The following is a 12,914-nucleotide window of genomic DNA, read 5'->3' as shown; positions in this document are numbered from 1 at the left end:
GCAATTATAACCCTTATTTTAGGTCTTATTATTTGTACTGCTATTTCTGTTCTTTCCCATTTTGCCAATATAAATGTATTTAGTACAGAGCCGTTTGGAATTGCCATAACTGGACTTGAGTGAACACTTTCTATTATATATCTGTGGTGAACATTGAATATTGTAGTCTATAGTAGAGGAATTACAAATACATTAATTACAGAAAAGGATCTTAATTCTACCTTAACACTAACATAAGCAATTACGTCATCAACTAAATTAACTGTCTAATGAAAAATCATTTAAATGCACATTGACAATAATTTACTTTGAATTCTCCTCTAGATTTTCAGGTTAATATGTTGGAGATAATGTCTTGGAAGTTGCGTTTTTTCAAGCCTTCATTACAAATACATGTGTATCATAGTTCAGATGTTCAGATTAAGAATACAGAATTTAATTGAATCATTTAATCTGTTGAATTCTTATCCAGGGCTTAATGGTCTTTTCCCCTTACATAAACACATTTGTTGTGAAGTTCATATTCACTGTATATGTTCCACAGGGGGAGATCGGGAGCGGATGACAGCCAATCATGAGACCTACCTTCTTATGGCCAGCACCCAGAATGACATGGAGGATTGGGTGAAGACCATTCGCAGAGTCATCTGGGCACCATTTGGTGGAGGTCAGTATATGTACTGCATTCATACATGCACAGACTTATAGCTGAAGTGTTCATACTGTTCATTTGATACAATGTTATTTGGTGATTTATAAAGTAAAGAATGTTTGCATGATGCCATGGACACAAAAAGTTACTGCTAATATTCCAGAGCCATTGGTTTGCTGGACTTGATGTGATAAGGATCCTCACTCTGTTTCAGGCATATGAAGTCCATGACAGCTAAGAACTCTGCAAAGATGTGTTTCAGGAGTGGTGTCTCCCTCGTTAAAGCCTTGTGCACACACAGCATAATTTTCTACTTGGCTGACATAGATTTACATAATGTTTCAAAGAGTAGAGAGAACCCACAAGGTCTTGTGAATGTGATCAGAATTATGTAAAGCAGTTCCCATGGTTGACTATCAGTTGTACTGTAACTGATTTGCCAGATTAACTGGTTAATTCTTATGGGGCAGTCTTAAACCCTAGGAATACAGCAGATTATAGATGTCATATACACAGGCCTGTTAAATTGGTATAATTGGGATAATATATTTTTGTTAAGCTGGAAAAATATTTATGACACATACATCACTCTGGCTTCTTAAGGAATAAAACTACTCTGAAAATATTGCTTATTTCTTCCAAATTAATATCACCAAGAGCAAATTGTTGAATATCAAAGTAACATAAGGTTAAATTCCACTTAAGATTTTCTCTGCCAGTGTTACTGCTGATCATCACTTTTCATAGTTTCTTAAAGGGGAACTGCACACTACTTTTTTTAATCTTAATTCTATTAGCTGTATATATTACAATTACATACTAATAGGCGCCTGATCCAGGATATGTTCCATTTTAAGGATATTCACAATTTTGTATGCGTTTTGGCTAACTTTTTCTCCCTATGGGCAGCACCATTTTGGATTTCAAAACGAGGTTATGAACTAGGGGTGTGTGATACTACAAAATTTGTGTTTGATCCGATACCAAGTAATACAGGGCCAGAATCGCCGATATCGATACTGATACCGATACTTTTTATTATTAAAAGCAGCTTATGTACTTTCATGTAGGGGAGAGCAGTGTGTCATGATTTATGAGGTGAATGCATAATCAATAGTCTAAATCTAAATACATTTTCATGACCACTAAGTGATTTGCAATAATTGTAAGGTGAGTGGTAGAATTTCTAAAGTGAGACAAATACATTTTAATGCTCTGTCAATGGATTTTCATTTTTCTGACAAGTTTATGTGAACCCTGTGAAGCAGTGTAAATCCACCCCTGATAAGATTCTATGAGAAAAAGATATAATTAATATTCACTTCAAAAAGTGCTTACTTGAAACAACCTATTATGCATACTTCATCTAATGCACTTTTTTAAGCTTTTGCTTTTTTGCTGTTTAATACAAAATCAGTAAATCCACAGTTTTTAATTTCTCTTTCTTATGAGGCAGCTTACATTTTCCAAGCAGATATCACCAAAGTACACAAGCTAGGAATGATAAGGTTTTTGTTTCATTTAAAAACATATTGGACATTGTATGTAAATATTAGACATTTTGAATATAATTCTAGTTTGTTACTGAGGATTTGTGTATTAAAAGCATGTGGAAGAGGCAAGGAGGAAGTTTTGAATTAGTCTGGGGTTTCCTCTTAAATTACTTAGGGATTTCTTTGGTAATGTAAACCCTCAAGATTGGGAAGCCCCAGGCAGCTAAACTGTTTTGTGTTTCGGGTCTAGGCCGTTAAATGGATTCATAAATAGGTAGATAATATACATTTGGAGCACATGCAAATGCAAATTTTGATTAGCTGTAGGTTTAGGACTTTCTTTAATGTTGATTAGTGGCATATGTTATTTAGATAAATCTTACAGACATCTGTTCATGTCCAAATGTTTAGTATACATTCATATTGGTGTTGGTTTAGTAAAGTTAAACAAATGTGCATACTGTTCCTGATGTTAGTTTCCAAATGAATTGAGCCTCCCAAAAACCAAAAAATGAAAGATCAACAGCATCTTCATGGAAAGTTCTGAGCAGTCCAACTTGTGAAGTTGCTCTATACACAGCTAGGTCAGGTCAGACTATTATGTATGATCATTTGATTCAGTTGTTTTCAACTTTTCTAACATTTCACCATATTTAATAAATTGCAGTTATATTTTTCAAACAATGGAAATTTAGGAAACTCCAATTATCATCTTTGAGCTGGTACACGCTTCTTAATTAAAACTTTTCCAAAGACCCTCAATGGCAAAATTATATCAAAGGGAAATGTGGAACTTTTTGGGACCATACATAATATAAAAATATGATCTGATAGAAATTATAGTATACATTATAGTATAAAGTATGTTTTTCCCTGTCTAAACAGCATGTTACAATGAATATTAGAAGTAGCCTATTCATTAAAAATAATAACCTGATAAGTGTGCATTCTCTTTGCAATGACCCTCCGCAATAAGCTCAGGTGAAACCAGTCGCCTTCAGAATTCACACAATAAGTAAAGATATAGTGCATTCAAAGCAAGGATACTACCATGAAGACCAAGGAGCTTTCAAAACAATGGAGAGATAAAATTGTGGAGAGGCACAAATCAGGGGAGGGGTATAAAACAAACATTTCAAAGGCACTGAATATCTGGCGGAGCACAATCAAATCGATCATTTAGAAGTGGAAGGTATACAGCAGCACCCAGAATCTGTTCAGAGCAGGCCATCCTCCAAAACTGAGCAGCCGGGTAAGAAAGGCATTGGTCAGAGAAGCCAGCAAGAGGCCAGTGACAACTCTGAAAGACTCTGCAGTGTTCATGGGCTGAGATGGTAAACTGTCCATATGTCAACAATTGCTCAGATACTCCACAAATCTGTCCTGTATGGACAGAAGCCCAAGTAAAACACACTTGGGATTTGCAAAAAGATGTGGCAAAAGATTATGTGGTCCGATTATTTATTATAAACTAACCCAAGAATAATGGGTTAATATTGCTCAATACAGATGTGCAAAGCTGGTAGAGACTTATCCCCAAAGACTCACAGGCCTAATTATTGCTGCCAAAGCTGGGCTCTACAAAGTATTGTCTCAAGGGGGTGAATACTTCTCTAACCAAGACATTTAATTTTTTTATTATTTTTCATTAACTGTTGTTTCACAATAAAAATGATCTCGCCTCTTCGTAGTGTTGCCTTCGTAGTGTTGTTCTTCGTAGGAAATCCCATTTCAATTTATGAAAATATCAGGTTGTAACACCACAAAATGTGAAAAAGTTCAAGGAGGGAAAATACTTTCTATAGCCACTGTATGTTCAGAACTATTGATAATTTAAGGAAACTAGTGATTTTGTCAAAGGAAATTAATACAATTGACTGAAATGTAAAAACTGGAGACAATGCTCATGTTGAGATCTAACTTGCAATGGAGAAAGAGGAGAGGCTACGTCATGCTCTCAAATTGTAATCATAAATACCTACCAGAAAACCACAATTTCAAACATTTGAACTGCTAAACGTGGATAATTTGTTAAGAGGCCTGGAAGAAGCAGTGCAGCATGCCTGGCTAGGACCATTACACTTGATGCCAAGTCAAGTTCTCCTGTTGAGTGCAAAACAGAGTTACTTAGGCCCTCCCCCTCCAACACTTCTGCTTCCATCTGCTTAATGTGTGTGGAATGGCAGTAACCAGGGCAGACAAGGCTGTTTTTTGTAATAATCTACTCCTGAAATAATTGTTTGATGACTTGTAACCATGGAGGCTTAGTTAGGACTATATTGTTTTGTTTGTGGTGTGGGGGAGAGGGCAGAAACGGAGGCACTAGAAAGTGGTGCAATTTGAGGTACAGCTTAGGACATTGTGCAGTGGTCAGCAAGTTAATGAACAGAGTAAAAGGGTATAAAGAGTACAGTCTCATTCACTTTCAAGTTATTTTTCCTGATTAGATTAGGCGGATGGAAAACTTTTGGGGATAATGGAGTTGGAGGAACTGCCTTACTGTCTGAAAAGACATTCTTGACAGAGAAAATACTCTAAAGGCTTAAGGCACTGGCACCACCTGTGCATGCCAAGGGGGCTTTTTACTGCCTGCTGTAAGTTGCCACATGTGACAGCTGCTAAAAGTCAATTGAAAGTCAGTACATAATTTCTACATTTCAAGCTTTGTGTTTTGATGAACTGATGTGTGTATCCAGAGCTTAAGACCAGAAAGAAAGAAAAAAATGTAGACAGCTTGATGGAAATGCTTCAACACTGATTTGTTCAAGAGAAGATTAGACTATTTAAGGATTTGACAATACATTTTCCGTGGTCTGTTTGTCCATATGTGTTGCTTGTGGATTGAATGACAAGGCTTTTAATAATTTCCAGCATTTTATATTTGCCATCTTAAGCCCCATTCACACTGAAATGCCACCAAATTGCCGGCAACGTTTGCCTGCTTTTTCCTGTTTCGCCCCATTGACACTGGGTTTGAATGCCAGAAAATTCCGGCAAGGACCCAATCACACAGAAAACAGAGACTGCCAGCAAGAACATTGAGGCCATTTATTGTCTGTACAAGTGCGATCATTTCCTCGTTTAAAGATATGGCAGTAGCAGTAAAATATTACGAGATTGATATTTAGGAGATGTCACACGACTGTGTTATTGTATATTTTTAAATAGGCAAAACAATCACCATTCGGCAGCGCAACGCTGATTATAATATTCACAAATATAGCAGCCTATTGTTGTGTCTGTATAACTGCATACAGTGTTTAAATAGACAGCTGGATGTGTCACTATTCACACTGTTGTCATACGATTATGAAAATGAATCGCTTTGCTGGTCAGATCTGAGCACATTCTGCACAACATGAATGCACCTGTGTATTATTTGGTTGTATCAGAAGTAGTCAAATGTGTTAGACTACATGTAGTAACTTTATTGCCGTCATTATCATTATTATTTATTTATTGGCAGACGCCCTGATTCAGGGCGACTAACAAATAAGAGCAATACAAAGTGCAAAACTACAGTACAGTTCAAAGCATAATGCAAGTTACAAAATCAAATTTACACACGTGTATAGGAAATACAGTAAACAATACAATGTAGTCATATGTATTTGTTATTGGACGTGTTATGCTGCCATTTCTTATATGCATTAATCATGTAAAATGTAAATATCCAGTGTTTTATTAATACACAATGAACCGAGCTCACTTTATTATTGCAAAATGATCTGAGTCCTGAGAAAACACGGAAGTGAATCATGAAAACGATCCCGAGTTACGAACTGAGCAGTTTGTACAGAAGACAAGTGAACAGCACACTGACTGATACATTGTTTCACAGCAAAGGAACCAAACCGATTCCAGGGTGAGGGGGTAACACGTTTGCCTGTATAGAGATAATATATTTTGTATGATTTATTGGTACATAACTTCTGACATGTGTGACAACCGGTTAATCTATAACACTTATATATATATATAGAATTGCTGCGACTATATTATTTGCAGCCTCCGCCATTTCTAACAATCCGGTCCGTTTCTCGTTACGGTCACAAGTTGTTGTTCAAAGGCAACTTAACATTAGTGTCTGGTCACCAAAATGCGGCCCTATTCTGATTGGTTACAGCAGTTAGCTGACGCACTGCGGCCACACGCAAGGACTTGACGCGGAATTTTCCTGCTCCATTCACACAGACCTTGCCGGCAACAAAATGGAATTGGGTTTAAGTATTAATGGATGTCTTATACATTATTTTCATAGTGTAAATGGCTCTATGTATTGCTTTCCTTGTATAATATGTTTTAATGTTCTGTGTACAGTAGTTGAGAGCACTGAAGCTTTAATTAATTCAAACTGAAGTTTTCATTCTTTCTGCAATGTAATAAAATGATTTCTAAAGGGAAAGAGAAAATAATTTCATTTGCATTTTTCACCATGGTCTTGTACATTGGATTACATTTCCCTAACTCCCTCAACTGGCATGATAAAGCAAATATAAATAAAGGTGAATGAAACTAGAGGCCACCTTTCCCCTAGGCAAGCAGTGCCAAATGGAGGAAGAGGAGACAGCCAAAGACAAAGCAATTATGTCAGTGTGGAGTAAGGAGTCACATTTATAGAGAATCCTTAATTATATATTCTGTGTGGAGACTTTCTAATCACAAATTGTGGAACAGCGCTAAACGGGGAGAGCAACATCTTAATCAAATCTGAAATTCTAATGCCTGTGGGATTTCTTTTTATTTCTCTTAATATTAGTTTTTTTCTCTTGACTTCAGTGCCTGAAAGAATTGGCAATGCTATTAAGCGGATACCATTTTAAAACATGTTTGAAAACAAGGATATCAAATTGAGCACTGCAGGTGCACTTACATATCACAGATTTATTCACATGACCATCTACCGGAAAATTAGGAGATGTGTCAGCTTCAGAGGAGGTAAGTCTTATAAATGAGGGTGACAGCATTGTAAACAGAAGGCAATGTGATCTTTCACCAGCTGAAGAGGAGAGGCTGAATAAACCAGCAATGAGTCATTCATCAACTGAAATAAGTCTACAGAGTAGATACTGTAAAGCTTTGTGGTATTGAATTGGGAAAAGAAAGACAAACCCAACAGATTTGTGATATCATCCAAGAATAATATATTTTTAAAAATAGTTTTATAGTTTTTAATTGAACTTTTAGTTAGTCATATGTTTGATGGCTTAAATGATTAACATCTGAAGACCTTATTTTGAAGTATGTAACATAAACAACATATCTTCATTCATGTTGTTCTGATTAAATAAAAGCACAGATGTAGATTAACTTGGCACTGTGCACTGGGATGTAATACGTGATGATTAAATTGCAGTTTATGTACCTGTACAAGGGTAAAGTGTGTAAACTACTATAGATGATAGAGCCATTGTTGATTTTGTATCCATATAGAGCAGAAAAATTCAAATCCAAAGTTTCCAGATCAAACAGAAGAAGGAAAACTTAATCCATCTTTGTATCCTGGCCAAGATAAAATGAGAAACACAAAGGTCAATTTTAATTTTAAAGATTGTAAAGAATATTGTAAATACATTTATTTACAAGTTCAGATTCATAAATACAAAAACAGAAGAACTAATATGTGGGGTCTGAAACTTGGTCTTATATCAATTCTTCCTGCTTCAAAGATTTTTTTTTCTGCAAAAATAAATAGGTCCCAACTGAAATCCAGCTACTTCAGTGGTCGTTCTGCATGACTTAGCACTGCTTTTTGTCAGCTGTCAAGACTTTAAAAAACAACATTATTCCCAGAATGCTTGGTGTGGCTGATATAACTTTAAGCAAAGGCATCAGAGAATAAATCATAAGTCATATAAGGGTGTAAAGACTGCAGCAATACATATGGTATTCTGGTTATTATGGATATAATAAACATATTAACCACTTTGGTTTAGTGTTATTTAATATGTTACTTTGCTTATTATAATTTCTATGAAATAGCCATTAAAATAAATCAGGTATTGTGTTATCTGTAGTATAGAACAACAGATGCATATTTAATTCTAAACCTAACTTCAAATGGTAGAAAAGGGACTCATCTGAATATGAATTACACCAGGGCCACTAAAGGGACTCAACTGAAATTAAAACGTACAACCCTGAGCAGGGGCCACTCAAAGCCAAGCTCAGTAGGTGGTCAATGTCATCAGGAGACCATGATCATACTGCCAGGAGCAGGAACCAATATGGTCCAAGCTCACTGGAGATCAAAGTAAATAACACCAGTGACAAGAACTGCCATAGGCTTAGCTGAACGATGAACAAACACAATCAGGAGCAGGGGTCATCAAGGGCCCAAGACTCAACTGAAGAACAATAATACCAGGAGGAAAGGCTACCAGAGGCAAAGCTCAACTGGGAGCATGGATGGAGTCTGCCAGCAAGTGTGGATAGAGACCTGCGAGGCCAAGGCCATCTGAAATAAGTGGAGTATAAACTAAAGGAACACTGACCACTTATTCTGTTTCATGTAATACTTTGAAAATAATGACACAATTAAATCTACTGTCTTTTGTTCCAAAATATTTTCCTTGATTAAATCATGTTTTTTTAAAAGAAACAAATAAACATATATATGGTTGTAATAAGTATGTATAAGACTTTATATTTAAAGCATAGTAGCACCCCAATACCCCCACCCTAATGGTAGTTTCTGCTAGAATCCACTACCACCCCTTTGAAGGAATAAATGAAGGACATGTAAAGAAAGAAAGAAATGTACAATACAATAATAACTATAATAAATCTATTCAATATATCATATCACCCTTTATGCAACACATGTACATATATGGAATTTAAAACAGTCAGTACAAGGTCAGATACAAAAAACTGAAATGTCAGTGTGACATTGTTGTTTTGAATATAGGGGACTGGATGCTCCATCACTTATACATTTGTTAACAATGTAAAGCAGGTATACTTACCTAATGGCCAGCCATTTCCATTATTGTTTTCTTCAGAAGGTTAAATATTGAACTGTTCTTAAAATAAGGGAGTCGTGGACTGATCTGCAATACCTTGCATTTGTGTCTGTTGCTTCCAACACGTTGGGGAAACCTGAAATTCAAAATTTATATTGAAGACTTTTAGGTCAAGCATGCCTTTAAGGAAAAATAGCAATGTATGCATTTGCACAAAAGCATTAAACACAACTGGCAATGCACTGGAGAATGCAGACTGGGAGATGCCAGCAACTTCTGCCACACTCCCCTGAAAAGACCTGGAAGCAAGAATAAGCAGGGTGGATAATAGTTTCACCACCACAGAGATAGCATTGCTTTTCAGGGTGGCAGGCTCCAGGTCATCTCTTAGATCATTCAATAGCTCAATAATTGTGTGGCTGGCGAGGCTGTACCTGTTCCTGATTTGTTCTTTTGATTTGATAAGGTTACAGTGTTTTTCTCACCTTTTAGAGGATTGCTGATTAAAAACTGCTTCAACAGTTCCTAACTAACTGATGCAATTGTAAGTGCTGATGGTAATAGCATCTTTAATATATATCATTTTATTTACCACCCCATTTTTGTAACTTTTTGCAGATAAGCACAGAATTAAATATTCATCAGGGACTTATTTATTATTATTTATTGTTTAACCATACAAAGGTTATTGTGCTTGTTTAGAACACGTCACCCACGATTTCTGACTCTTTTGTAAGAGGTTTATGTCTCTTAAAATATGCAAAATACTTTAATACATCTAGCCCAATATATCTTGATATAAACAAATGGTGAGTATTTCCTCTCTTTTACAAAACCATTGAAACACAGTTAGTTTAATAATGGAAATCATTTTCAACAGGTTTACTGTACAATTTACTGTATTACATTATTGAAGCACATATATTATATAATTTTGTTTATGTCTATATATTTTGATTAGCAGAAACACATTAATTAAATGTCTTTTTTACAAAAATTACAGAACTCAAAAGAATAATACCATACATTTTATTTGACATAGTTTGACAAAGTTTTTTTTCCAGAGGGGAAATTATTTTTGCAGCCGCTGTGCATACATAAAAACACATAATAACATAATGACATAGTACAAAAGGGAGAGAACTATTACAAAAAGTAAAAAAAATGACATATTAGTCTCATGTCAGTAATTAAATCAATTGCAAAAATAATATAAAATACAGTCCAAAGTCTCTTCATATTTCAATACATAGGTAATAAGTAAATAAACAGATTTGACATTATGATCCAAGGAAACTTTATGAATGTGCGTTATGTCAGTAACTGATAATGTGTGTTATTATTTCTGTTATTAAAATCATTGCAGGGAAAATGTATGATTATGTTTAAACTACCTAAAAAACTACTTTATTGCTTTATTAATTATATTAGATTTCATATGATGTTAGTAAAGTGTTTAAAACTGCTTTTCGTACACCACATCTACAGAGAGAGAGCAGTCTCAACCTTTCTTTAAACACAAAGATTTTTTGAATGACCACAAATACTCACCATAATTATGTCTTATTTTTCTAATTAGGCAGATCTTTATGTGTTTATTTCTTTATTATTACTTGTTTTAGTTGATCTGCAGTGCCTACACTGACATCTTACACAAATTATCTAAATTGCTGGGGTTATTTAATTTTTTTATTTGTCCAGATAGACCCATGAAATGTATATATGGGCTTTGAGGGGGGGAATTGAATGAATTGAAAGACTCCAGCTTCCTCTTACAAATAATTATGATTTATGTAGCTGTTTTGGATTATTATCTTGCTGTAGATGACGTTTGGACCAATACATCTTGCACCACTGGGGATAACATAATGGATTAAAATGTAATTTCCAACACTACTTGAGGATATGCACCACCAAATTGAGTGAATCTCTTCCATTCTTGGTTTCAGACAAGGCTCTTCATGATTTGCAGTTGTTTGTAGTCTTGCATCTTCTCTTCATTACATCCAAATCTCTGAAATTTGGACTCATCTATCCAAAGCACCTTTGACTATTGCGTCATAGTCCAACCTCTGTGCTCTTCTGCATATTTTAGACTTTCAGTCTTGTTTCCTTTGTTACTGTTCATCAATGGTCTAATTTCTTATTCTTCAGGATGTTATCCTTTTAAACAGCAATTACTGATGATGTTTCACTGTCCATGTTAATTATGCTCTGGATACCAAACTATGAAAATGAAGTGATGCAAGTTAATTCACAGATTTATTGTATTCTTCTTAATAACAGTCAAAGTAAATAATACTAGTTCCACCTGTGAATGAAATGGCTGATGATCATAACATCAATATATTGTATTATAAAAGTGTTTAGCAACAATTGCAGCTTAAATGCATAGTATGGGTCATTATTAATGGTCTGATTTTCCTCGTTGTGTAAGATTGCTGTAGAGGCTTGGTTCAAATAATTTATTTTTTTTGCAGGTATCTTTGGTCAGAAGCTGGAAGAGACTGTGCGTTATGAGAGGAGGTTTGGCAATAAGATGGCGCCCATGCTGGTGGAACAGTGTGTAGATTTCATTCGTCAGAGGGGACTGCAGGAGGAGGGACTTTTCCGTCTCCCAGGACAAGCCAACCTTGTTAAAGAGCTTCAGGATGCTTTTGACTGTGGAGAGAAGCCATCCTTTGACTGGTAAGAATTGCCACCTGCCACCCAGAAAAGCAAATCTAGGTATCCACATTTTTTTTTTTCAATAATCAAATACACAAATTATATATGGTTTATCTTGCTTCATACAGAATTTTAAGTGATTAAAATGACATTGCAAATGATGGAAGAAACATCCAATATGTCTCAGGTTCAGAAAAACAGTATGAAACTACAACGAAACTAAATTTGAAGTGTTACAGGGATAGGGCCAAAATGTAGCAAAAATAAGGAACACTATTTATGGATCATTAAGTATGATGTTTTAATTGAAAATTAATTCAGGGGGTTATACCCACCAACTGGGAACTTGCTGATGGTTTCTCGACCGGGAGGTGCTGGCGACTCCATGGCAAATATGAGTATATTGCACTCCGGTGAAGGGTGGGGCGGGCACATCATGGGCTCTGAGGACCAAAGGGGCAGTAGCTCATGCCACCCCTGCCCCCCCCCAACTGCAAGTCCCTGCTGACAGCATAAACTTTGTAAATCACCTGTTTCTGCTTTCTGTGTGCCTGTTGTTGCCTTGCTTCTTGAATTGAAGCACCATGCAGAGTGCAGAGGCGTATGCTTGGCTGGGAACCAATGTTGCACAACTACCATCTGTGGACTGATGATATAATGCCTCTCTTTACTTCATAACTTATATATAATGTACAAGAAGCAGTGACATTCTACACAATGATTTTGATTAGAAAACATTGATCAAGCTCAATACTACAGTGTTCACCCCTCATAATTTCCCTTGCCTACTGAGGCTAAACACTGCAAATTGGAAACAAATGAAACCGCTACAGACTGCAGACCCACGGTGGTGCACAGGGGCGAGAAACGGTAAGGCAGCTGGTCCCCGGGAGCAGAACATGTCCTTTAAATGCAGACATGCCCTACTGTGGCTAACATTGAGAGCTGCTAAGGAATACTAAGCAACTGCCTTGTTCAAAACAATTGGGAATGAGGGCTCTCCATGTTCCAACTATGAAAACACTTAACTAATGTTACTAAACAACGTCAAAGGCCCCCATGGAGGTCTTTTCTAAGTAACACAGTTGTCGGGTGGCTGTTTAGTGAATCAAACAAATACATTTTTTAGGATCTTAT

The 12,914-nt window shown here is 35.9% G+C and overlaps 1 protein-coding gene across 5 annotated transcripts in view; it reads left to right on the top strand.

Moving 5' to 3' along the window:
* The window catches only part of arhgap24 (Rho GTPase activating protein 24), a 173,693-nt gene that overhangs the window by 152,612 nt on the left and 8,167 nt on the right, over positions 1-12,914 (top strand). For all 5 annotated transcript variants that reach the window (XM_066710764.1, XM_066710763.1, XM_066710765.1 and 2 more), the window contains 2 exons: positions 545-667; positions 11,591-11,798. In XM_066710764.1, the coding sequence (XP_066566861.1) occupies positions 545-667; positions 11,591-11,798 (331 nt within the window). The remainder of the gene's footprint in view (positions 1-544; positions 668-11,590; positions 11,799-12,914) is intronic.

The sequence above is a fragment of the Amia ocellicauda genome, chromosome 8 (genome assembly GCF_036373705.1).
Source record: "Amia ocellicauda isolate fAmiCal2 chromosome 8, fAmiCal2.hap1, whole genome shotgun sequence".
Lineage (NCBI taxonomy): Eukaryota > Metazoa > Chordata > Actinopteri > Amiiformes > Amiidae > Amia > Amia ocellicauda.
Note: the sequence above shows the minus strand (reverse complement) of the source record. Positions and strands in the feature narration are given on the sequence as shown.